This window comes from Nomascus leucogenys, chromosome 8, assembly GCF_006542625.1.
Source record: "Nomascus leucogenys isolate Asia chromosome 8, Asia_NLE_v1, whole genome shotgun sequence".
NCBI classification, from domain to species: Eukaryota; Metazoa; Chordata; class Mammalia; order Primates; family Hylobatidae; genus Nomascus; species Nomascus leucogenys.
In genome coordinates this window covers 77,189,302-77,215,964 of record NC_044388.1, presented here as the reverse complement: position 1 = coordinate 77,215,964, position 26,663 = coordinate 77,189,302, and the positions used below count along the sequence as shown (strand labels likewise).

Below are 26,663 nucleotides of genomic sequence, written 5' to 3'. Positions count from 1 at the left end.
GGACAACACAAAACCATCCCTGGTAATGTATTTGCAGTTTGGTCTTCAAAAGCTGTAAAGAGTGACAAAGAAATAAAAAAAATACTGAGTTAAAACCATTAAAAATATTTATTAACAATTGTTTTTAAACGCCACTTATTTGAGACAGCAGAAACCAAAGCATTTTCTTTAGAATTCTCACTTAGCTTGTCTTTCACAAAAGTGCTTTAGAACTCAGATTTCTACCACCTGTATGGAGTGTAAAGACAACAGAAAACCCAACAAAACCAAAGGCCCAATGGTGTCTATTCCCAGGGCCAAGGTATAACCCCAGGCTAACCCACCTGCCCTGGGCTGAGTAGCTGGACATGCCTGTGAGTGCTCAGTCACACACATGATTGAGGGGGTCAGGCACCAAGGTGCCTTTATTTATTCATTTCTCAAACTCAATTCCCTTCAAATCCTGACTCTTTAATAGGCCAAAGGATGCTACTCATATTTATTTGGTGCCAAATTATTATTTTTTAAATCCTTACATCTGCACCTTGAAAGCAAACTGCAATATCCAGCACAACATTGTCAGAGCTGCTGTATGGCTATTTAGCTTTATTACTGCCTGGCTAATGCTTAATACGCTTCATCCTTTACAGCTGGAAGAAGGATAGTCACTGTATTTAACCAGCCATAGTGCATTTAGAGGTCAACAGCTTTTACGGACTATTTGCCCAGGAACTTTCAGTAAACTACCAAGTTGAGGCCTTTATTTTGGTCAGTATGTGTAAATATTCACATGCAATTACCCAGAAAGAAGAAAAACTGGTTAACAAGAAACCTACTGTCATGTCAGATGCTGGAAGTCGATCTTTAGCTACATAATATTTACAGAAAGGGTTTTAAGATGCATAATCCACTTTTTCAGTCTGTCTCTTGTATTTCATTAGTCAATTGGAAGTGGCATATGAGTTTCATCTGGAAAAAATATTTTCACATTTTCTAATTCTTTTGACAAATAAGTTTTTGTCTGTTAAGGGATGAGAATGCTATTTGGCTATTACCTACTTTTAGAATTCAAACTAACCCTTCAAATGTCTTTATTTAGATCGTATGCTCTCAAACTATCTTATTGTTTTACTGACACAATGGTAAAACTGGGTTCCCAAAATGTCAAAACCCTAATGGAGTCTTTATTTCCAAGAGTAAAATAAAAGACAGCGAACACTGTGGGATGAAAACTATCCTGAGCCTTTTTTCCCCTCTCTGTAACATTTAGAAACTAGGGGGAAAACGTGGGATTGCATTAATAGACTTCCAAAACAAAATGTTATGGAAGTGTTTATTTTTTAAAAGGAGAGTTTTAAGAGAACAAGATGCTTGAATATGACCAACTCCCACTCAAGGGGAAAAATAACCACAGACCTTTGCTGAGATGGCACCAGTAATTCAAAGAAACCAAGCTAACCAGAATTTGATCCACATACAAAATAAAAACTTGTTAACAAGATGGAACAACTATAACAAGATTTAAGTCCCTTCATCTTTTGGCAATGAAATAAGTGAAATTATAACATAAGGACATTTTGGAAGGGTTGAAGGTCACAGTCAGAATCAAACAGAAAACTTTCAAACCTAGAAAGCAAAACAGGAACTTTCACAGCTCCTTGATCTACCATATCTAAATAGAAATAGTATAATGACTATCCAATAGGTGCTTAGTTTCAAAACTAATACAAGCAATTTATCATGAAAAGCCTATACCTAATAAGCTGTTTTTCTTCTCTGTTCTGCCCCTTTGTCATATGCTTGAGCTTAATGAAGACTGTCCTCTGCAGCTGCTCCTGAGGGCAGAGAAGCAAGCAATGGAGTCACAAAGGAAGCCTGAGGAACCCCTGGCCCCTGAGGACCTTCTCTCTGGCCGGTCACAGCCACTTATGTTTCAATGCAGGAGATTTCAAGACTGGTTTGAGAAAAAGAATCCTATCTTGGGGATTAGGTTCCCTGTCAAAGGCCATCAGATGGACAGCTATTTACCAGGCAATTAGCCTAAAGCTCTTAGGTAATGATAAAAAAAAAAAAAAAAAAAAAAAAAAAAAAAAAAAAAAAAAAACAGAAAACAGAACAAAACAAAAACCTTGTATTTTCCTATTGGAACCTTTTATTCTATTTTGTTGATGCTTAAGGAAAAAAGCTTTGCCCATAACTCACTGTGGTCTGGAGTTATGACACCAACTTGTATTTGGCCAATTAAGAAAGAGGCCGAACTGCATTCTTCTTAGAAGGGTTATTCAGTTGATAAATGGCACTTAACTGATGGTTTTTTCATATAACCTTTAACAAGAACTCATAAGTTGCATTGATTATGCCCCAAGAGATAAGGGACCGATGGTAATTCAGATGGGCACCTCTGAAAAGATTTATCAGTTTTCTGTCCCGTTCCAGCCAGATTTTTTGGAAAACCTTGGGGAAAGACTGAAATTCCCCACCAATCTGAGACTGTATGCGAGTTTTTACAACATTAATTGGAAAAAACAAGAATCCCAACATGGCACCCAACAGACCTCCACAGATAAAATCATTGACCAGATGAGCACTGTGAGTCGTTGCTGTAGGCAGATGCTCCTTAATGGGACCTCGAAGGCCAAAAAACAAGACATTGCTGAGTCCATTCCGGAAAAGAATGGGCACCAAGCCCCGATAATACTCTCCAATTCCATGACATTTCAGTGCCTTGAAAGCCTGGTAAGTGTTGGTAAATTTGTCATGATGCTTGTGGTCTTGAAGCAATGTCTGAACTCTTTCCAGTGGAGTGAAAATTGCTTCTGTTGTCCCTGCAAGCACTGCCGCCACGCCACTGGTTGCAAACTCTGGAGCACTGACATGCTTGTGGAGAAGGCAGGATAAATCCTCATACAGACCAAACATAAGTGCAAGCGTAGTTGTCTTCTGCATCAATGGGGGAAGGATTCCACGATACAAATTTCGAAATCCATCCCTTTTCAACTGAAGTATTGCATCCCGGGTTTTGATGCCATATAGCTGTTGTCGAAAGAGGACCTTCTGAATGGGAAATGTGATTGCGACGTTGTTGAAGGCTGCACAGCAGCCACACAAGTAATGCTTCATCTCACCAACATTTGTAATATGAGGTGATATATCTTGTTTTGAAGAGGTTAGTATTGGTGGCCTCTTTTCATGAGCTTCTGAATCCATCATGTTGCTTAAGATCTTTCTTTTTCATGAAAGACTTTTTTTAACCTAGAAATAATAAATGACAACAGGTAAACCCATTTTATAGAGGGCTAAACACATGGGCTTTCTCCCTAATCCATCCTCTAATATCTGGACACCACACTTTCCTTTTCAGACTAGATCAGTGATTCTTAAAGCATTTTCAGAAGACCCCTGGAAGTCCCTGAGATCCTTTTGGGAGTCCAGGAGGTTTTCCTGTTTCAAACTACATATCTATGTGAGGCTTGATTTTTTTGCATATACTTTAATCAAAATGACTTATCACAACAGACTGAATGCAGTAAACAGGAAACTCCATCTGTCTTTTAAATCAGACATGCAAGAGGCTTAGAAAACTGTAAAATATTTTCTAATGACTGTAAAATCATTAGAAAAAAATGGGAGGCATGAACGTTATTTTTCATGAAAATGTGTTAACATGTAATGTGTTTATCATTACCTTAAAATTCATATTTTAATCTTAAATTCCTAAAGACCCTGAATATCAGTCCACATAAACAAAGGCTGTTTGGGGCCCACAATTTTTAAGAGTGTAAAGGAGTCCTAACACCAAAAACTTTCAGAGCCACTAGACTAGTTCGTAATTACTGACTACACTATATAAGGGTATCTATCTATTGTCCTGCTGAAATAGGTCCACATTCCTCCCATGAGAAATAAAATAGCAAGACATGCATTCATTCTATTAATATTTATACTTCTTTGGTACCTACTATGAACTAGGTCCTCTGATAAGTTGCTAGAGATTCAAAGATAAGGAACTCACAAACTAATAGAATGTGCCAAGGTGAACAATTACACCAATGTGACAGCCTCTATGATAACCAACCATTGTGGGAACACAGGTAAGGGACACTGAACATGCACCTTGGAAGGTGGAGGTGTGGGACGATGGGGGCAAGGAAGGCCTACAGGTATGTACCATGCACTCTATTTTCATGTATGAATTCTCAAAACAACTCCATAATTATTTTTCCAGTTTTACAAATGAATAAAACCAGTATACTCTTTTGTTCTGTTCAAGGCACAGCTAGTAACTGGTGAGGTCAGCATTCTGAAATGAAGTCTGACTGATTCCAGGGCTCATATCCCTGCTACCATATCACAGAGGGCAATGACTTTGTGAGGCTGCCCTGGGATAAGAGGTAGCTATGCTAGATACTGCTGAAAATGACTGGAACTAAGCCAAAGTTCCACCCCTATAATATACCTCCTTCTGGAAAATGCATGATCTTTCCTTGCCAGTCATCTAAATCTGATTCCTCCTCCATGAAAAAATCTAGATCCAAATAGTTGGGTCATACAGAACAATTCCTACCTCCCAGTTCTGGTCTTGGAAATCACCTTTATTTGGGGGATAACATGATAACTATATTATATCTTAGATATAATAGAAATATATAGAAGCTTCTATATATATTAGAAATATACAGAAGCTTCTGTATATTAGAAATATATAGAAATATATACACACATATGTGTATGTGTGTGTGTTTATGAGACTAAATATTTTTTAATTGGATTTTAATTCCTTAACAGTAACAGACTGGCCAGGCATGGTGGCTTATGCCTGTAATCCCAGCACTTTGGGAGGCTGGGGCAGGAGGATTGCTTGAATCAGGAGTTTGAGACCAGTGTGGGCAACATAGAGAGATCCCATGCCTACAAAAAAGTTAAAAATTAGCTGGGCATGGTAGCACATGCCTGTAGCCCCAGCTATGTGGGATGCTGAGGTGGGAGGATCAATTGAGCCAGGGAGGTCAAGGCTGCAGTGAGCCATGATTGCACCACTGCACTCCAGCCTGGGCAACAGAGCAAGACTCTTGTTTCTAAAAATAATAACAATAATTTAAAAATTAAAAATAGTCAGGCGCAATGGCTCACACCTGTCATCCCAGCACTTTGGAAGACCAAGGTGGGAGGACTGCATGAGGCCACAAATTTGTGCCCAGCCTGGGCAACATGGTGAGACTCTGCCTCTACAAAAATCAAAATAAATTTGTTGTGCATGATGGCGTGCACCAGCTACTGGGAAGGTGGAGGCAGAAGGACCTCTTGAGCCCAGGAAGTTCAGGCTGCAGTGAGCTGTGTTCATGTCACTGCGTTCCAGCCTGGGTGACAGAGTAACACCCTGCCAAAAAAAAAAAAAAAAAAAAAAGAACATACGATCCAACAATCCTACTTCTGAGGATATAACCAAAATAATTGAAAGCGCAGGCTCAAAGACCTTGTACACCCACGTTCACAGAAGTACTATTCACAACAGCCAAGAGGTGGAAGCAATCCAAACCATATTTAAGGGTTTCAATGGGAAATAATAAAAACAACAAAAAACCGGCTAGGTCTTTCACTTGGAACAAAAAATTGCCAAGTTCCTTATGTTTCTTTTCCCTCCTCATACTACACACATACTGTGGTGAACTGCTCAACACTCAGGACAAAAGATGTTAAAGAGAACTATGATCACTCTCAAAGTAGAAAGCGTAGAGCTGAGGCACAGAAAGAATCAGAAAGCATTAGTTCCTAAGGGGCGTATATCTGCCGGAGCCACTGATGTGTAATGAATATGGAACACACACACAACCATAATTTTCCTTCTAAGACTACAGATTAAGAAAATAATTCACACAACATGTCCACAAAGATTCAGCCATAAGATAGTCACAGCCAGGCTTTTAACAGCAAATAATGAATACAAATGCTCAACAGTGAAGGACACAACGTGTAAGTGAAGATGCATCCACAGGATGACACATATAGTTATTACAAATAAAGAAGTGTTTAAGGTTCAGTGTAGGATTAATTTTGAATTTTTAATGGTATTTAGATGCAAAGTAAAAATTAAATAGCATATGTATGTCAGATACCTATGTCAGGGGAGGTAAGACATGCAAATAATTAGACAACAGGGAGATTGGCCGGGCGCAGTGGCTCACGCTTGTAATCCCAGCACTTTGGGAGGCCGAGGCGGGCGGATCACGAGGTCAGGAGATCGAGACCATGGTGAAACCCCGTCTCTACTAAAAATACAAAAAATTAGCCGGGCGTGGTGGCGGGCGCCTGTAGTCCCAGCTACTCGGAGAGGCTGAGGCAGGAGAATGGCGTGAACCCGGGAGGCGGAGCTTGCAGTGAGCCGAGATTGCGCCACTGCACTCCAGCCTGGGCGACAGAGCGAGACTCCGTCTCAAAAAAAAAAAAAAAAAAAAAAAAAAACAAAACAAACCAGGGAGATAAATGAAGTCATGGAAGGTATCAAGGCCCCGTACAGCAGGAGGTCATTAATCAGCTGTCTGGAGAGAATGACAGGCAGGACATGACCCGTGGGCTCGGCTCTGAAAGCTGAATAACAGTCACTGTGCACAAAAGGGTGAAGCACATTTTAGCCAATGGAGCAGCACAGGCTAAGGCATAGGTGTTGGGCTAACGGAGCAGTGGCATCGCGTTCTTGGAGGTTACTTGTGTATGCCCCGCAGAGGCACAATGTAGGTGGAGAAGGATAGGTAGCTGATGACAGAGAAGCAGGTTAGGACCCTCAGGAAAATCCCAAGACCCTCTGAACAATACTACATTATATATATATATATATATATATATATATATATATATATATATATACACACAATATATACAATACTACATTATATATATATATATATTTTTTTCTTTTTTTTTGAGACAGTGTCTCACTGTTGCCCAGGCTGGAATGCAGTGGTGCAATTTTGGCTCACCTGTAGCCTCAACCTCCTGGGGTCAAGCAATCCTCCCACCTCAGTCCTCTGAGTACCTGGGACTACAGGCACGTGCCACCACACCTGGTTTTTTTTTCTTTGAGATGGAGTCTCACTCTGTTGCCCAGGCTGCACAGATCTCAGCTCACTGCAACCTCTGCCTCCTGGGTTCAAGCGATTTTACTGCCTCAGCCTCCCAAGAAGCTGGGATTACAGGTGCGCACCACCATGCTGAACTAGTTTTTGTATTTTTAGTAGAGACGGATTTTTGCTGTGTTGGCCAGGCTGGTCTTGAACTCCTGACCTCAGGTGATCCACCTGCCTCGGCCTCCCAAAGTGCTAGGATTACAGGTGTGGGCCACAGCACCTGGCCCGATTTTTGTATTTTTATTTTGTAGAGATGAGGTTTCACCATGTTGCCCAGGCTGGTCTTGAGCTTCTGGGCTGAAGTGATCCAACCGCCTCAGCCTCTCAAGGTGCTGGGATTACAGGTGCAAGCCACTGTACCCGGCCAAATTATTTTGCTTTCTCTTGTGATGCAAATGAAAGAAACTATTTTACTTAAGTATGTTACACTAAGATCTGTATGTCCTTTTCTAAGAATATAGACTATTATTAAGAAAATGTAGACATCTGTACAATCTATGGCCTAACGCCTCTTGGGAGTTTGAGCTGCTTTGCTGTCATGTTCCTATTAGAAAAGATGAACTCTTCTTAACTGAGAGCAAGTTAGGACTAATGTCACTGCAGGCCCAAAGTCTACCCTAAGGAAGGTAATACAAGGAGTCAGGAAACTTCTCCCCACTCAAAGAAAGTCACTTGGTTGTATCCAGAGAGGTGGGCAGTGTCAGAGCTGAAACCTTTCACTGTCCCTCCCTGATAAGGACAGCCATACCACCTCTAAGTAGAGTCCAAAATATTTTGTTCAGGTGAAGAAACCTGCTCTGAAAATTTGTTTCACTGCCTTTTAAACAGAGAGAAATTACTTCCAATTTTGGCGGTTACTAATGAGGTTAGATTATGAAGTCACCTGTATGCTCCATTGAGATGTCAGATTCCTTGGAGTTGGGCTGTTTATAGATCCAGTAACAACAACAAAAAATCATTTAAATAAAAATTCACAAAAGAAACGTGTATTACCTACATGAATAGAGAAAAAAAGCTGGAAATCAATTAAACACACAGAGAGCCTCTCCTCCAGGCTCACTGGCCTACTCGGGTCCCTTCTCACCTGAACTAATGCAAGGGACCCTGCAGCAATCAGCCTAACTCTGTTCACACTCACCAACCCCTATTCCCTGCCCTCTTCAACCTACTCATCATTTTAAAAAGAAACACACACACACTACTAAGTGAAAAAAGTGAGGTATGGAACAATGCATTTTGGAATCTACTATCAGCACAGAGATACCTCGGTGTTTAGAATGGTTGCACAGTACTCTATGAAATGACTGCACTGTATACAATTTATTCTACCTCCTATTTATGGTTGCTGTTTTTTTTTTTTAATGGTTTTGTTTTGTATTAGTAAGGTCTGGAAAAGCCTGTGGACAATTCAGCTTTCCAAGTGTGTGAGTGGGTATACAAAAGATACATGTTTTTAATTCCAAGACCTTCCAGACAGTGTCTAGAGGAAAGGTCTAATTAAACCTGCCCCCACCCACCTTTTTTTTTTTTTTTTTGAGGCAGAGTCTTGCTTTGTTGCCCAGGCTGGAATGCAGTGGTGCGATCTTGGCACACTGCAACCTCCACCTCCTGGGTTCAAGTGATTCCCCTGCCTCAGCCTCCCGAGTAGCTGGGATTACAGGTGCCCGCCATCATGCCTGGATAATTTTTGTATTTTTAGTAGAGACGGGCCATCAACATGTTGGCCAGGCTGGTCTTGAACTCCTGGGCTCAAGCGATCCGTCTGCCTTGGCCTCCCAAAGTGCAATGATTACAGGCATGAGCCACTGGCCTGGCCTTTTAAAAAAAATTGTATTTTAAGTTCAGAGGTACGTGTGCAGGTTTGTTATGTAAACTTGTGTCATGGGGTATGCTGTACAGATTATTTTGCCACCCAGGTATTAAGCCTAGTACCCATTAGTTATTTTTCCTGATCCTCTCCCTCCTCCCACCCTCCACCCTCCTATAGGCCCCAGTGTGTGTTGTTCCCCTCTATGTGTCCATGGGTTCACATCATTTAGCTTCCACTTATAAGTGAGAACATGTGGTACTTGGTTTTCTGTTCCTGAGTTAGTATGCTAAGAATAATGGCTTCCAGCTCCATCCATGTTCCAGCAAAGGGCACGATCTTGTTCTTTTTATGCCTCCATAGTATTCCATGGTGTATATGTACCACGTCTTCTTTATCCCATGTACTACTGATGGGTAGTTAGGTTGATTCCATGTCTTTGCTACTGTGAATAGCGCTGCAGTGAACATGGCTGTGCATGTGTCCTTATAGTAGAACTATTCCTTTGGGTATTGTTTTTTTTCTATTTCGCCTTTAAACAATGCAGCAATGGGCAACCTTGTACCTATACCATGTGAATTGTTTCGCCATTAAAAACTTTTTTTTTGAGACAAGGTCTCATTCTATTGCCCAGGCTACAATGCAGTGGCACAATCATGGTTTACTGTAACCTCGAACTCCTAGGTTCAAATGACCCTCCTGCCTCAGCCTCCTGAGTAGCTGGAACTACAGGCATACACCACCACATTCGGCTTTTTTTTTTTTTTTTTACTTCTTTTTTTGTAGAGAAGTGGTCTTGTTATGTTAGCCAGGCTGGTCTCCAACCCCTAGCCTCAAGTGATCCTAATGCCTCAGCTTCCCAAAGTGCTGGGATTACAAGGAGTGAGCCACCTTGCCTGCCATTTAAAATTTTTGAGTACGATTCCGCATCTTTCATTTCTATTGACTACTTCTTTACTATACATTTTCACATATGTTGCCCATTTTTCTGCTGGCACTTTGGTTGTCTTATTGATTTGTAAAATATCTTTTGGATATGAAGAAAATGAATCTATTTTAGTCAAATTGTGGCAAATAATCTTTCCATGTCTGTATCATTTTTATACACTGAAGTTCTTAATTTGAATATTAAACATATCTCAACTTCTAGATTTCATGTTCTCCTAAGAAGGTCTTCATTACTTCAAAATTATAAACAAGTAATCCAGGCTTCCTTCCACAGCTTTTTTTTTTTTTTTTTTTGAGACAGTCTCACTCTATCATCGAGGATAGAGTGCGGTCGCATGATCTTGGCTCACTGCAACCTCTGCCTTCCTGGTTCAAGTGATTCTCCTGCCTCAGCCTCCCAAGTAACTGGGACGATAGGTGTGTGCCGTCATGCCCTGCTAATTTTTGTATTTTTAGTAAAGACAAGGTTTTGCCACATTGGCCAGGCTGGTCTCAAACTCCTGGCCTCAAGTGACCTGCTTGCCTTGGCCTCCCAAAGTGCTCAGATTATAGGCCCTTCCATAATTTTTATGGTGAATTATCACATATACTGTAATCTCTCTGGAATATCAGTATAAGAAGTGAGGCAAAGATAAGAGACTGCCAACATCACTGATGACTGAACTTTGTTTCCATCAGTCGCAGTATAACCTAAATACCCACGGGCATTTGCGTTTATTTCTGCACTCCATTCTTTTCCACAAAGAGCCTAGTATTTCTTCTCTAGTACTAACCTGTTTTAACCTATTGCAACATCAAAATATAGTTCATCATCTAGTAGGGCTTCCCCCTCCAAAGAGAATTATTACAGTTTTTCTGGCCCTCTCACTTTTCTCAGGTAAACTTCAGTGTACTCTTCCCCGAAATCCTGTTGGTGTTTTATGGTGGAAGATGTATCCACAGAATGAAGCATATATATTTAAAATAGGCTGGGTGGCCCGGCACAGTGGCTCACGCCTATAATCCCAGTACTTTGGGAGGCCAAGGTGGGTGGATCACTTGAAGTCAGGAGTTCGAGACCAGTCTGGCTGGCCAATGTGGCGAAACCCCATCTCTACTAAAAATACAAAAATTAGCCAGGCGTGGTGGTGTGCACCTGTTGTCTCAGCTACTCTGAAGGCTGAGGCAGGAGAATCACTTGAACCCAGGAGGGGGAGGTTGTAGTGAGCCGAGATTGCACCACTGCACTCCAGCCTGGGTGACAAGTGCGAAGCTCTGTCTCAATAAATAAATATTTAAGGTTCAGAATAGTATTAACTTTGAATTTTTAGTGGTATTTAGATGGAAAGAGTGAAAATTAAAGAGCATATGTATGTCAGGTACCTATGTCAGGGGAGATGTGCAAATAATTAGACTATAGGGAGGTAAGTGCAATCACAGAAGGTATCAAGGCCCCGTGCACCAGGAGGTCATTAACTAGCTGTCTGGAGGGAATGACAGGCAGGACATGGCAAGTCTATCTTAATTTTAAATACTGATCCTCTTTCCAAAATTGAACCTTAACTTTACAAGAACTTGGTATCTTCCTATTTACTTACAACTTTTTGCAAACTTTAAAGCATTAAAATTTTCTTCACATAGATCTTATTTCTTACATCTATGTATTTTACCTTTTTGGTTACTATTATATTTTAATATTTATTTATTTATTTTTTATTATTATACTTTAGGTTTTAGGGTACATGTGCACAATGTGCAGGTTTGTTACATATGTATCCATGTGCCATGTTGTTTTGCTGCACCCATTAACTCGTCATTTAGCATTAGGTATATCTCCTAATGCTGTCCCTCCCTCCTCACCCCTCCCCAACCCCGCAACAGTCCCGAGTGTGATGTTCCCCTTCCTGTGTCCGTGAGTTCTCATTGTTTAATTCCCACCTATGAGTGAGAACATGTGGTGTTTGGTTTTTTGTCCTTGTGATAGTTTACTGAGAATGATGTTTTCCAGTTTCATCCATGTCCCTACAAAGGACATGAACTCATCATTTTTTATGGCTGCATAGTATTCCATGGTGTATATATGCCACATTTTCTTAATCCAGTCTATCGTTCTTGGACACTTGGGTTGGTTCCAACTCTTTGCTATTGTGAATAGTGCCGCAATAAACATACGTGTGCATGTGTCTTTATAGCAGCATGATTTATAGTCCTTTGGGTATATACCCAGTAATGGGATGGCTGGGTCAAATGGTATTTCTAGTTCTAGATCCCTGAGGAATCGCCACACTGACTTCCACAATGGTTGAACTAGTTTACAGTCCCACCAACAGTGTCAAAGTGTTCCTATTTCTCCACATCCTCTCCAGCACCTGTTGTTTCCTAACTTTTTAATGATGGCCATTCTAACTGGTGTGAGATGGTATCTCACTGTGGTTTTGATTTGCATTTCTCTGATGGCCAGTGATGATGAGCATTTTTTCATGTGTTTTTTGGCTGCATAAATGTCTTCTTTTGAGAAGTGTCTGTTCATGTCCTTTGCCCACTTTTTGATGGGGTTGTTTGTTTTTTTCTTGTAAATTTGTTTGAATTCATTGTAGATTCTGGATATTAGCCCTTTGTCAGATGAGTAGGTTGCAAAAATTTTCTCCCATTCTGTAGGCTGCCTGTTCACTCTGATGGTAGTTCCTTTTGCTGTGCAGAAGCTCTTTCGTTTAATTAGATCCCATTTGTCAATTTTGGCTTTTGTTGCCATTGCTTTTGGTGTTTTAGACATGAAGTCCTTGCCCACGCCTATGTCCTGAATGGTATTGCCTAGGTTTTCTTGTAGGATTTTAATGGTTTTAGGTCTAACATTTAAGTCTTTAATCCATCTTGAATTAATTTTTGTATAAGGTGTAAGGAAGGGATCCAGTTTCAGCTTTCTACATATGGCTAGCCAGTTTTCCCAGCACCATTTATTAAATAGGGAATCCTTTCCCCATTTCTTGTTTTTGTCAGGTTTGTCAAAGATCAGATAGTTGTAGATATGTGGCATCATTTCTGAGGACTCTGTTCTGTTCCATTGATCTATGTCTCTGTTGTGGTACCAGTCCCATGCTGTTTTGGTTACTGTAGCCTTGTAGTATAGTTTGAAGTCAGGTAGCGTGATGCCTCCAGCTTTGTTCTTTTGGCTTAGGATTGACTTGGCGATGCGGGCTCTTTTTTGGTTCCATATAGTTTTTTCCAACTCCGTGAAGAAAGTCATTGGTAGCTTGATGCGGATAGCATTGAATCTATAAATTACCTTGGGCAGTATGGCCATTTTCACGATATTGATTCTTCCAACCCATGAGCATGGAATGTTCTTCCATTTGTTTGTATCCTCTTTTATTTCATTGAGCAGTGGATTGTAGTTCTCCTTGAAGAGGTCCTTCACATCCCTTGTAAGTTGGATTCCTAGGTATTTTATTCTCTTTGAAGCAATTGTGAATGGGAGTTCATTCATGATTTGGCTCTCTGTTTGTCTGTGATTGGTGTACAAGAATGCTTGTGATTTTTGTACATTGATTTTGTATCCTGAGACTTTGCTGAAGTTGCTAATCAGCTTAAGGAGATTTTGGGCTGAGACGATGGGGTTTTCTAGATATACAATCATGTCATCTGCAAACAGGGACAATTTGACTTCCTCTTTTCCTAATTGAATACCCTTTATTTCCTTCTCCTGCCTGATTGCTCTGGCCAGAACTTCCAGCACTATGTTGAATAGGAGCAGTGAGAGAGGGCATCCCTGTCTTGTGCCAGTTTTCAAAGGGAATGCTTCCAGTTTTTGCCCATTCAGTATGATATTGGCTGTGGGTTTGTCATAGATAGCTCTTATTATTTTGAGATACGTCCCATCAATACCTAATTTATTGAGAGTTTTTAGCATGCAGCATTGTTGAATTTTGTCAAAGGCCTTTTCTGCATCTATTGAGATAATCATGTGGTTTTTGTCTTTGGTTCTGTTTATATGCTGGATTACATTAATTGATTTGCGTATGTTGAACCAGCCTTGCATCCCAGGGATGAAGCCCACTTGATCATGGTGTGTAAGCTTTTTGATGTGCTGCTGGATTCGGTTTGCCAGTATTTTATTGAGGATTTATGCATCAATGTTCATCAAGGATATTGGTCTGAAATTCTCTTTTTTGGTTATGTCTCTACCAGGCTTTGGTATCAGGATGATGCTGGCTTCATAAAATGTGTTAGGGAGGATTCCCTCTTTTTCTATTGATTGGAATAGTTTCAGAAGGAATGGTACCAGTTCCTCCTTGTACCTCTGGTAGAATTCGGCTGTGAATCCATCAGGTCCTGGACTCTTTTTGGTTGGTAAGCTATTGATTATTGCCACAATTTCAGAGCCTGTTATTGGTCTATTCAGAGATTCAACTTCTTCCTGGTTTAGTCTTGGGTGGGTGTATTTGTCGAGGAATTTATCCATTTCTTCTAGATTTTCTAGTTTATTTGCATAGAGGTGTTTGTAGTATTCTCTGATGGTAGATTGTATTTCTGTGGGATTGGTGGTGATATCCGCTTTTTCATTTTTTATTGCATCTATTTGATTCTTCTCTCTTTTCTTATTAGTCTTGCTAGCGGTCTATCAATTTTGTTGATCTTTTCAAAAAACCAGCTCCTGGATTCATTAATTTTTTGAAGGGTTTTTTGTGTCTCTATTTCCTTCAGTTCTGCTCTGATTTTAGTTATTTCTAGCCTTCTGCTAGCTTTTGAATGTGTTTGCTCTTGCTTTTCTAGTTCTTTTAATTGTGATGTTCGGGTGTCAATTTTGGATCTTTCCTGCTTTCTCTTGTGGGCATTTAGTGCTATAAATTTCCCTCTACACACTGCTTTGAATGTGTCCCAGAGATTCTGGTATGTTGTGTCTTTGTTCTCGTTGGTTTCAAAGAACATCTTTATTTCTGCCTTCATTTCATTATGTACCCAATAGTCATTCAGGAGCAGGTTGTTCAGTTTCCATGTAGTTGAGCGGTTTTGAGTGAGTTTCTTAATCCTGAGTTCTAGTTTGATTGCACTGTGGTCTGAGAGACAGTTTGTTATAATTTCTGTTCTTTTACATTTGCTGAGGAGAACTTTACTTCCAACTATGTGGTCAATTTTGGAATAGGTGTGGTGTGGTGCTGAAAAAAATGTATATTCTGTTGATTTGGGGTGGAGAGTTCTGTAGATGTCTATTAGGTCCACTTTGTGCAGAGCTGAGTTCAATTCCTAGATATCCTTGTTAACTTTCTGTCTCATTGATCTGTCTAATGTTGACAGTGGGGTGTTAAAATCTCCCATTATTATTGTGTGGGAGTTTAAGTCCCTTTGTAGGTCACTCAGGACTTGCTTTATGAATCTGGCTGCTCCTGTGTTTGGTGCATATATATTTAGGATAATTAGCTCTTCTTGTTGAATTGATCCCTTTACCATTATGTAATGGCCTTCTTTGTCTCTTTTGATCTTTGTTGGTTTAAAGTCTATTTTATCAGAGACTAGGATTGCAACCCCTGCCTTTTTTTGTTTTCCATTTGCTTGATAGATCTTCCTCCATCCCTTTATTTTGAGTCTATGTGTGTCTCTGCATGTGAGATGGGTTTCCTGAATACAGCACACTGATGGGTCCTGACTCCTTATCCAGTTTGCCAGTCTGTGTCTTTTAATTGGAGCATTTAGCCCATTTACATTTAAAGTTGATATTGTTATGTGTGAATCTGATCCTGTCATTATGATGTTAGTTGGTTATTTTGCTCGTTAGTTGCTGCAGTTTCTTCCTAGCTTCGATGGTCTTTACAATTCGGCATGTTTTTGCAGGGGCTGGTACCGGTTGTTCCTTTCCATGTTTAGTGCTTCCTTCAGGAGCTCTTTTAGGGCAGGCCTGGTGGTGACAAAATCACTCAGCATTTGCTTGTCTGTAAAGTATTTTATTTCTCCTTCACTTATGAAGCTTAGTTTGGCTGGATATGAAATTTTGGATTGAAAATTCTTTTCTTTAAGAATGTTGAATATCAGCCCCCACTCTCTTCTGGCTTGTAGAGTTTCTGCCAAGAGATCAGCTGTTAGTCTGATGGGCTTCCCTTCGTGGGTAACCCGACCTTTCTCTCTGGCTGCCCTTAACATTTTTTCCTTCATTTCAACTTTGGTGAATCTGACAATTATGTGTCTTGGAGTTGCTCTTCTCGAGGAGTATCTTTGTGGCGTTCTCTGTATTTCCTGAATCTGAATGTTGGCCTGCCTTGCTAGATTCGGGAAGTTCTCCTGGATAGTATCTTGCAGAGTGTTTTCCAACTTGGTTCCATTCTCCCCGTCATTTTCAGGTACACCAATCAGACGTAGGTTTGGTCTTTTCACATAGTCCCAAATTTCTTGGAGGCTTTGTTCATTTCTTTTTATTCTTTTTTCTCTAAACCTCCCTTCTCGCTTCCTTTCATTCATTTCATCTTCCATCGCTGATACCCTTTCTTCCCAGTTGATTGCATCTGCTACCGAGGCTTCTGCAATCTTCGCGTAGTTCTCGATACTTGGCTTTCAGCTCCATCAGCTCCTTTAAGCCCTTCTCTCCATTGGTTATTCTAGTTATCCATTTGTCTAATTTTTTTTCAAAGTTTTTAACTTCTTTGCTATTGTTTTGAATTTCCTCCCGTAGCTCAGAGTAGTTTGATCGTCTGAAGCCTTCTTCTCTCAACTCGTCAAAGTCATCCTCCATCCAGCTTTGTTCCGTTGCTGGTGAGGAACTGCGTTCCTTTGGAGGAGGAGAGGTGCTCTGCTTTTTAGAGTTTCCAGTTTTTCTGCTCTGTTTTTTCCCCATCTTTGTGGTTTTATCTACTTTTGGTCTTTGATGATGGTGATGTACAGATGGGTTTTTGGTGTGGATGTCCTTTCTGTTTGTTACTTTTCCTTCTACCAGACAGGACCCTCAGCTGCAGGTCTGTTGGAGTTTACTAGAGGTCCACTCCAGACCCCGTTTGGCTGGGTGTCAGCAGCGGTAGCTGCAGAACAGCAGATTTTCGTGAGACCACAAATTCAGCTGTCTGATAGTTCCTCTGGAAGTTTTGTCTCAGAGGAGTACCCAGCCGAGTGAGGTGTCAGTCTGTCCCTACTGGGGGGTGCCTCCCAGTTAGGCTGCTCGGGGGTGAGGGACCCACTTTAGGAGGCAGTCTGTCCGTTCTCAGATCTCCGGCTGCGTGCTGGGAGAACCACTACTCTCCTCAAAGCTGTCAGTCAGACAGGGACATTTAAGTCTGCAGAGGTTCCTGCTGAATTTTTGTTTGTCTGTGCCCTGCCCCCAGAGGTGGAGCCTACAGAGGCAGGCAGGCCTCCTTGAGCTGTGGTGGGCTCCACCCAGTTCGAGCTTCCTGGCTGCTTTGTTTACCTAAGCAAGCCTAGGCAATGGCGGGCACCCCTCCCCCAGCCTCGCTGCCGCCTTGCAGTTTGATCTCAGACTGCTGTGCTAGCAATCAGCGAGACTCCGTGGGCATAGGACCCTCCAAGCCAGGTGCAGGACACAATCTCCTAGTGTGCCGTTCTCCAGGCCCGTTGGAAAAGCGCAGTATTAGGGTGGGACTGACCCGATTTTCCAGGTGCCGTCTGTTACCCCTTTCTTTGACTAGGAAAGGGAACTCCCTGACCCCTTGCACTTCCCGAGTGAGGCAATGCCTCGCCCTGCTTCAGCTCGCACACAATGCGCTTCACTGACTGTCCTGTGCCCACTGTTTGGCATTTCCTAGTGAGATGAAACCGGCACCTCAAACAGAAATGCAGAAATCACCCGTCTTCTGTGTTGCTCAGGCTGGGAGCTGTAGACCAGAGCTGTTCCGATTCGGCCATCTTGGCTCCACCCCCCGCCCTGTTTTAAATTTTTTAACTATTTTACTTTTTGAGATGGGGTTTCACTATGTTGCCCAGGCTGGTCTTCAACTTCTGGGCTCAAGTGATCCTCCTGCCTCAGCCTCCCAAAGTGCTGAGATTACAGACATGAGCCACTTTGCCCTGCCTGATTATTATTATTCATAGGCTATTTACTTCCATCAATTTTCTAACTAGTTTTTGTTTGCATAAGAAAAAAAACAATTCTTGGGTATTAAGGTTAGAACCAGCTAACTTACTGAATTCCTACTATGTCTCAGTTTTTTGGTGAATGTTTTAGTTTCCACCATGTAAAAGATCACTTGCAAAAAATTTTGCCTTCTCTTTTACGTGTAATTCTTTCTTCTTATTGAACTGACAAATACTTCCTGAACAAAATTAAATTATAATAAAGGATTATAATAAATTATAATTAAAATCCCTATATATAATTACGTATATATAATTATAGTTCTTATATTTTTCTTGACACCTGTGGGAACTCTCCTGGGGATTATCATTAAGTTGGCTTTTGGTTTTTAACAGGAAGTTCTTGTCATCTGAGTGTTCATAATCCAGGTCCTAGCAGTTTTCAAGTTTACACAGGGAAACAAATCATCAAGACACAAAAACGTTCACTGATGAGCTGAGTTATATAAGATTTATTCCACTCAAGTATCCCTCCTCCCTGTTTATCATCTACCCCTGCCCATCTGTAGGACTCTACTGTAAACATGAAGTGAAGGAGGCCTTCCTACTGCTATCACATAATTTCATCTCACACATTATGCCAAAAACCCCAAGACTTCAATCTATATTCATTCTAAGAATTAGTAGAGCTGCAATTATAACTTAAGCTCCTGCCCCCAACTATTAACTATGAAATTGTGCTTCCCATTAAAAATGGATTCCAGGCCAGGCGCAGTAGTTTACACCTGTAATCCCAGCACTTTGGGAGGCCGAAGCAGGCAGATCACTTGAGGTCAGAAGTTCAAGACCAGCCTGGCCAACATGGCGAAACCCTATCTGCACTAAAAATACAAAAATTAGCCGGGGGTGGCCAGGCACAGTGGCTCATACCTGTAATCCCAGCACTTTGGGAGGCTGAGACAGGCGGATCACCTGAGGTCAGGAGTTCGAGACCAGCATGACCAACATGGAGAAACCCCGTCTCTACTAAAAATACAAAATTAGCCAGGCGTGGTGGCACATGCCTGTAATCCTAGCATTCGGGAGGCTGAGGCAGGAGAACTGCTGGAACCCAGGAGGCAAGGTTGCAGTGAGCCAAGATTGCACCAGTGCACTCCAGCCTGGGCAACAAGAGCAAAACTCCATCTCAAAAAAAAAAAAAAAAAAATTAGCCGGGCGTGGTGGCATGCATCTGTAATCTCAGCTACTCGGGAGGCTGAGGCAGAACTGCTGGAACCCAGGAGGCAAGGTTGCAGTGAGCCAAGACTGCACTACTGCACTCCAGCCTGGGCGACACAGCAAGACTCCGTCTCAAAAATAAATAAATAAATAAAATAAAAAAGGATTCCATTTTTCTAGTCAACTGATAAGTCAAACTGAGAGAATTTTCAAACACGGGAAAGAAATATACATTTATTATTGTTGTACTGAAGTTCAATCACCTCCACACCTTCCCACCACCAATAACTCAAGAGTCTATCTTAAACTTTGGTCAAATGCTTTTAGAAAGCTCCTGAGATGATCATACAAACACTGGAGATAGCCAGTGTAATATTTAAGAGTACAGCCTCTGGAACCTACTAATTACCTACTTAAATCCTAGCTCCACCACACATGTACTGTGTGACCTTCGACAAGTCACTCTATTGCTTATTCTCTTTATAAAACACGGCTATTAACTACCTCATAGACTCGCTCAATTAACTGAGCTAAGAACATGTAAAGTGCCCGGGACAGCAGTCTAGTGTACAGTAGGAACTCAACAAGGGGAAGCTATTTTATTATTCTTTTCTGTCTTTTCTGACTTATTCATTTGGTGTATTATGTTAGCATATTTCTTGGTGATTACTCACTCTTGCAATATGTGGATAAATGCTACTTGGCTGTGCTGAAATATTCTTTTATCATATTGCTAACTTCCATTTACTAATATTTTAAAATTTCATATTACTGTTCATAACAGATCATGTTGTCATTTTTTTTTCTTCTTTTACAAGACAGGGTCTCACTCTGTCACCCAGGCTGGACTGCAGTGGTACAATCATGGCTCACTGCAGCCTCAAGCTCCTAGACCCAAGCAATTCTCCCAGCTGGGACCACACACGTGCACCACCATGCCTGGCTAATTTTTCATTTTGTAGAGACAGGGTCACTCTGTGTTGCCCAAGCTGGTCTGAAGCTCCTTGGCTCCAGAAATCCTCCTGCCTCAGCCTCCCAAAGTGTTGGGATTATGGGCATAAGCCTTGGCACTCAGATAAGTTTTCAGTTTTAATACTATCTTCACATCAAGTGCCAGTGTCAATGCTCCACTGGCTTTGTAAAAAGAATATGTGGTTCCCTGCCCCCCACCCCCATCATACTGTAGAACAACTTAAATCTTATCAAAATGATCTGTTCCTTGAAGTTTAATAGCATTCACCTGTGACATCATCTGAGCCTGGAGTTTGGCAGGATGATAGCTCTGTGATAATGTTCCCAATTTCTTCCATTGTTATTGTTCTGTTAGGTTCTCTCTTCTTGAATCAATTTTGATAACTGGATTTCCTTAAAAAAAAAAAAAATTCTGGTTTAATTTATATAGCTTTTTTTTTTTTTTTTTTTTTTTTTTTTGTAGAGATAGGGTCTCACTATGTTGTCCACGGTGGTCTCAAACTCCTGGGCTCAAGTGTTCCTCCCATGCTGGCCTCCTAAAGCGTTGGGATGATAGGCATGAGCCACTGCTCCCAGCCTATTTTTATTTTTAAAGACAGGGTCTTGGCCAGGTGTGGTGGCTCAAGTCTGTAATCCCACCACTTTGGGAGGCCAAGGCAGGCGAATCATGAATGAGGTCAGGAGATCGAGACCATCCTGGCTAACACGGTAAAACCCCATCTCTACGAAAAATACAAAAAATTAGCCGGGTGTGGTGGCACGCGCCTGTAGTCCCAGCTACTTGGGAGGCTGAGGCAGGAGAATCGCTTGAACCCAGGAGGCAGAGGTTGCAGTAAACCAAGATCGCAGCACTACACTCCAGCCTGGGTGACAGAGCAAGACTCCATCCAGAAAAAAAAAAAAAATGATGACAGGGTCTTGTTCTGTCACCCAGACTGGAGTACAGTGGTATGATCATGGCTCACTGCAGCCTGGACCCCGGGGGCCTCAGTCTCCTGAGTAGCTAGGACCACAGGTGCATGCCACCATGCTTGGCTAACTTTTAAAAAACATTTTTTTAGTAGAGAGGGGGCCTCGCTATTGTTGCCCAGGCTGGTCTTGAACTCCTGCCTTGGCCTCCCAAAGTGCTGGGATTTACAAGCCAATGCACCCATCCAACACTTGCTGTTTTAAAAAATTATTTCTAACCTATGTGCTTATGTTCCCTTTTTTCTTGAGCAGGGTTATCAGTTTATCTAATTTATAACCTTCCCACTCCTAGCAAAGAAGCAGCTTGTGAATTACCAATTTTACTATTTCTCAGTTTTGTTTTGTTTTGTTTTTTAAGACAGAGTTTTGCTCTGTCACCTGGGCTGAAGTGCAGTGGCTACCTCACAGCTCACTGCACTCTCTGCAGCCTTGACCTCCTGGGCTCAAGCAATCCTTCCACCTCAGCCATCTGAGTACCTGGGACCACAGGCCCACATCACCAAGCCCAGCTAATTTTTGTATGTTTTGTAGAGACAGGGTTTCTCTACGTTGCCCAGGCTGGTCTCAAACTCCTTGGGCTCACGCCATCTGCCAGCCTTGGCCTCCCAAAGGGGACTACAGGCATCAGCCACCATGCTCACCTAGTTTAAAAAAAAAAAAAATTTTTTTTTGAGACAGAGTCTCACTGTGTTGCCCAGGCTGGAGTGCAGTGGCACAATCTTGGCTCACCGCAACCTCCACCTCCTGGGTTCAAGCGATTCTCCTGCCTCAGCCTCCCGAGTAGCTGGAATTACAGGCGCACCACCATACCCGGCTAATTTCTGTATTTTTAGTGGAGACGGGGTTTCACTATGTTGGCCAGGCTGGTCTCGAACTCCTGAGCTCAAGTGATCCAGCCTGCCTTGGCCTCCCAAAGTGCTGGGATTACAGGTGTGAGCCACTGTGCCTGGCTTATTTTCTTGTAATTCTTAAGTGAGACAAGTATTTTTATCCTTTGTTTCATAACTTGACTGTTTAAGGCTATGTACTTTTCTTTGAGCAAAACTCTTACTACTTAAGAGAGTTGGCATTTTGTCTTAACTCTGCTTGCTTATAAGTGTCCCAGAATCTTCAGTTAGTCAGTTTAGTGTTGTTATTCACAGTAAAAATAAGATGAAAAGGAAAAAAAAGGTTCCAGAATTATCATCTGTTCCCTCTCTCCTCTTCCTTTCTTAATGTACAGAGTTTTGGGGCTTAATATGATTAACTTCAAGACATGTTCTAGACACTGAAGTTTGTCAGGGTATTAAGTTTGATAATTATTAGTCTACCACATCCTTACTTTTTACTGATTCAGCTGATAGGTATGAGTTAAAAACTCTTATTAGTACACTTACAAGCTAAGATTAATCAATATTTGAAGTTCTAAAACTTAGTCTAGAAATGCTTGATACCTATGTAATGCTTTGCACTTCTTCAGTTTCAGAATTAAACAATGTTAAATCAACAAGAATATTTAGATTAATGTACATGATTACATGATATTGTGACAAAAATTTATGAATGTCAAAACCATTTTTACACACTGAGCACACAAAACATTTTAAATTCTAAAGTCACCACCTACAAGCTGTTTACATATGCTCCTTGACAGTACAAGCCAAGTTATTTGCGTACTTGAACAACAAGAAAAATTTTGTCCATGTTCACTTTTACTGGAATGTTACGTGTATTACTTCCTGAAATTTTGCAAATAAAGGTTAGTTTATTTATGACTCTGTGTGAGAATGGGGACTGTTATTAAGCAGAAAACTACAGCTAACAGAAGTTAACCATTTATTGACTACCATATCAAACTATTTTAAGAACATTACTGTACATTGCGATTCTCAGATTTAAAAAATAGGCCTAGATGGGGGAAAAATGTTATGAAACCCTCCTGGACTTTACAGATTTAAAGCTTTTTCTCTAGTTTAATCCTACACACCAGGATGGTGTGAACATGTTCTTAATTTAGCAATAGAAGCATAATGTGCACAGCATTATTTGGTAGTGCAGTTTAGAATTTTGCATGTTTACCTATACTGTGAACATGGTTAAATTTCTTTGCTAAACTGATCTTTATATTTTTATTCATTAATGTGGATAATTCTTTGCAACTTATTGCAAAATTTATTTACCATAACTTTACGCTTGTTTGCTACGTAAAACTATCTCATCATAAGGGAGCAGTTAATGAACTTGATTTTCAAGCAACTACAAGTGTCAAGCTTCTGTGACTAAGAAAACAGTGTAAAGTCTAAAACCTTATTGTAATTTACAGCCTACATGGATCAGCATGATACAGATATGATCCCAGCACAAAGGTCTCTGCAAACTGGGGAGAGGGTGACTCCAATTCTCAAAGGATGTGAATTTCCACTAGTCAGCAGGTCTGAGTCAGCATTCAGAACAAGATCAGCCCGGGTCTAATCCTGGTTATGACACTATCTTGCCAATATAAAGACAAAGAAATATCTGATTTTAAAATCCACTAATCTGAGTTTGCTTTCACTTACCAAACGAGAGATCAGATGAGTCAACTCCTTGCTTATTTTCCCCTGAGATGCGCTAAGGGTGATTCCAGTTCCAAAGCGGTAACCTGTGCTCTAAACCACTATGGGATCTCAAGAGTCCTAGCACCTTTTGATCCTATGGAATCCTTTCAAAGCACGGGGAGAGGCAGCTCAAAATGGCAAGGTCACTGTACATTTCAAGGGCTTCTGTTTCACAGATTACAAGTAGAGAGAAACAGAAGGTGGGAATTAAGATCGGCTAGGTAGAGCTGTGAGGTGCAAAACAAAGGTTATGCAGAAAGTTGAGGTGCTGACCTACTCCATCTAGCTAAACTGAACACCAAATAATGGATGGAGACTAACACCACCAACACCACTGTCCCCGAAAATTCTTGTACAAGTGAGCTCCCTACAACGCGATGCAACATGGTGTCGCACAACAAGCATTGCCAGGTTATGTAGCTGAACTTACTGTTCTCCAGGCGTCCATTTCCCCAACCTGTGAAAGGCGGGGAGGGGGCTGGACAAGATCACTAAGTCCTCTTCCGTCTCTGACACTCCACAGTCAGGGGTCCCGAGGTGAGGCCGAAATCCCAGTCTCCCGGGAGGCAGGGGCCCTTGCGCGGTGCCATCCCCGCTCTCCCCCGGGCGCAGGCAGCGCCCTGCTCCTCCCCGCCCCTTCGGTTCCTGTGCACCAGGGAGGTGCCTCCCCAGCCCAGGGCGCGCCCAGATGAAGGGACAGCGCCTTCGCGGGAAAGGTCGCTCAGCAGCCGGACAAACACCCGCGGCAGGCGGGGGAGCCGGGAGCCGAGGAGGCTCAGAACTGATTCCGCGCGCGCCGCCTGGGTGGGGCCCGCAGGGGCCGGGCCAGGGCAGCCGGAGCGCATAGAAGACAGGGATGGGCCCCCAGGGCAGCAGGCTGCCCCAACGGGCCCTTCGGCGCGTTTCCCCTCCCTCCAACCTCATGCGAAGAGAGCCCGGTGCTTCCCCACGCCCGTCCCACACTCACCCATCACCGCCGGCGTCCCGCAGGACGGCTAGCGAGCCGGGGCCCGCGCAGGCGCAGACCGTAACCGACCCCGGGGTTGGGGCGCAGCGCGACGCGCTAGGCGCCGTTGGGGTCACGTGAGGGAGACACCGCCCCGCCTCCCCTCCCTCTGCCCGCGGCCCGCCAGATGTCGCCAGCCTACTTCTGCTGGCCGCAGGCCGCCGCGGCGGGGCAGGTAGACGGCCACGCCAGCACACCTGTCAAGCTGCGGGCTCCGCTAGCCACCATGCTTCACCCTTGATGCCGTACGGTGGCTTCAGCGTGCCAGAAACAGCCAACGCGTTCTCTAGCGCGCTGCCTGCAGGGGGCGTCTGGGCATTGTCGGTTTTAGGTGCATTGTCGTTTTGCGGGGCGAGCGCCTTCGCGGAAAACTCCAAAGTGCCCTCTGTGGAGCCTTGTTGGGTATCTTCAAACCTTCAGAGGGACCTTGTATCAGCGACCCATGCCGCAGTTCACAGAAGAACACTTTGTGGGTGGTTTGGGACATATGGATCACTTTTGAACTCTTTTTCCTTTGAAGCTCAGACAGCTTGTGGGGGGCTTGGGAGGAGCGCTGCCCGGGGAGTTAGAAGGCCTGGGTCAAAGTCATAGCGCTCATACTTCTTGAGAGTGACCTTGGACGAGTCGCTGGACCCTGAGCCCCAAATCCCCGTCTGAAAAGTAACCCGTGCCTTGTATGCGTCCTCGGGCTGTTGCAGGAGTCTTTGGAAATGATGGTTCTGACTCTGAGTTGGAAACTGGAAGCACACAACAGATGGGAGGCGATGAAGGAAACGGAAAGGTCGGCCTGAGGGGAGAGGCGTTTCAGGAGGCTTGTGGATGTGTGAAGTGTGTGCACTGTGCTTGGGGCGAGCCCAAGCAGTAACCCCGCCCGAGTGAAGCGTTCTTGGGGGGATCGGCTCCGGGTGGGCAACGTTCCCCGCGTGCCCCCTTCCCCCGAGAGCACTTTGTAGACACTGACTCCAAAAGCGGGTCTGATCTCTGCCCAGCCCCGCTTTGGCTGGCGTGCTTAAGTGCCTCTCGGGAAGCTGGAGACCACCCTCCCCCATTCCAGCAAACGCTCCATTGAGGAGCCTACTGCGTGCCAGGTCCTGGGGAGCTTAGTGTCTGATGAAGGATACAAAAACAAAAGACTGGAAATTCACAAGCATGAGGTTCTCCCTCGAGGGAGAACCAGAGATGGCTTCACAGAGTAGACGTTTGAACTGGGCCTTGGAGGATGGATGAGTGGAATTTGGCCCAGTGGAGAAAGTCATAGCAGCAGGAGATAAGATTCTAAGGGTCAGGTGGTGGGGCTGGATAGTGCGAATCTTGACTGTCAGACACAGACACCTGCCACCTAATTAGTATGCGAGGGATAAATTTTGGACTCCGCAGGATAAGGACAAGGCTACACGATGGCTTAGAACGATTTATCGGGCCAACAGTTGGAAAGGGCCTTTGCCTCAAAATTATGTTTGCCCTGTCTTGTGTGAATGCCTATTCAGATGCATTATTTGAAAAATAAATAAACCAGGCAGGCATCCAGCGTGTTCATAAGCATAAATAATTAATTTCAGCTTAGAATGGAGAGGTTATTCTCCTGCGGTAAAACCCGAACAAGAAGGAAAAGACTGAAATTAAACACACAATTGGGGCACACCAGACTCAGAAAATCCCAGGCTAACAGGAAAGCTCAGGTCTGGAGCTGAGCCCAGTCTGCTGCTTTTATTGCTGCTGCAGGCCACAGCACAGGCCTCTGCCCCTCCAGCTCTTAGTTCCTTGTCAGAAACCCCCAGGCCCTTCATTGGCTCTTCTTGGGCATATAAATGTTGGGGATGAAAACCCTCTATTTCTGGATTCCGGATCCATCTTAAAGTTAGCCCTTCATTTCTGTCCTCATCCACCCATTCCTGCATTCCATACCTCCAGCCACTAGTCAGCTGCCAGATATCCTCCAACCCAGCTGTGATCATGTCATCCCCCAGCTTAAAAATCTCCAATGGTTCCCTCTTGCTTCCCCCAGTAAATCCAAACTCCTTAACTTGGTGCACGGGGCTGTCCTGTCCTGGCCCTTTTGCCAGTCTGTCCACCTCAGCCCC

The 26,663-nt window shown here is 42.8% G+C and overlaps 1 protein-coding gene across 2 annotated transcripts; it reads right to left on the bottom strand.

Annotated features, from left to right (window-relative positions):
- Nucleotides 1–2,242: 2,242 nt before the first annotated feature.
- On the bottom strand, nucleotides 2,243–24,799 carry SLC25A51 (solute carrier family 25 member 51). Of its 2 annotated transcripts, none has more exons than XM_003263306.4 (3): nucleotides 24,544–24,799; nucleotides 20,300–20,424; nucleotides 2,243–3,231 (listed from the first exon to the last, which is right to left on the bottom strand). In XM_003263306.4, exon 3 carries the CDS (start codon nucleotides 3,187–3,189, stop codon nucleotides 2,296–2,298), a length of 894 nt encoding a protein of 297 aa, XP_003263354.1. In that variant the 5' UTR covers nucleotides 3,190–3,231; nucleotides 20,300–20,424; nucleotides 24,544–24,799; the 3' UTR covers nucleotides 2,243–2,295. The 2 variants fall into 2 exon arrangements, with proteins under 2 accessions (XP_003263354.1, XP_012364542.1); XM_012509088.2 differs by lacking the exon at nucleotides 24,544–24,799 and adding an exon at nucleotides 24,007–24,249.
- Between the last annotated feature and the right edge of the window lie 1,864 nt (nucleotides 24,800–26,663).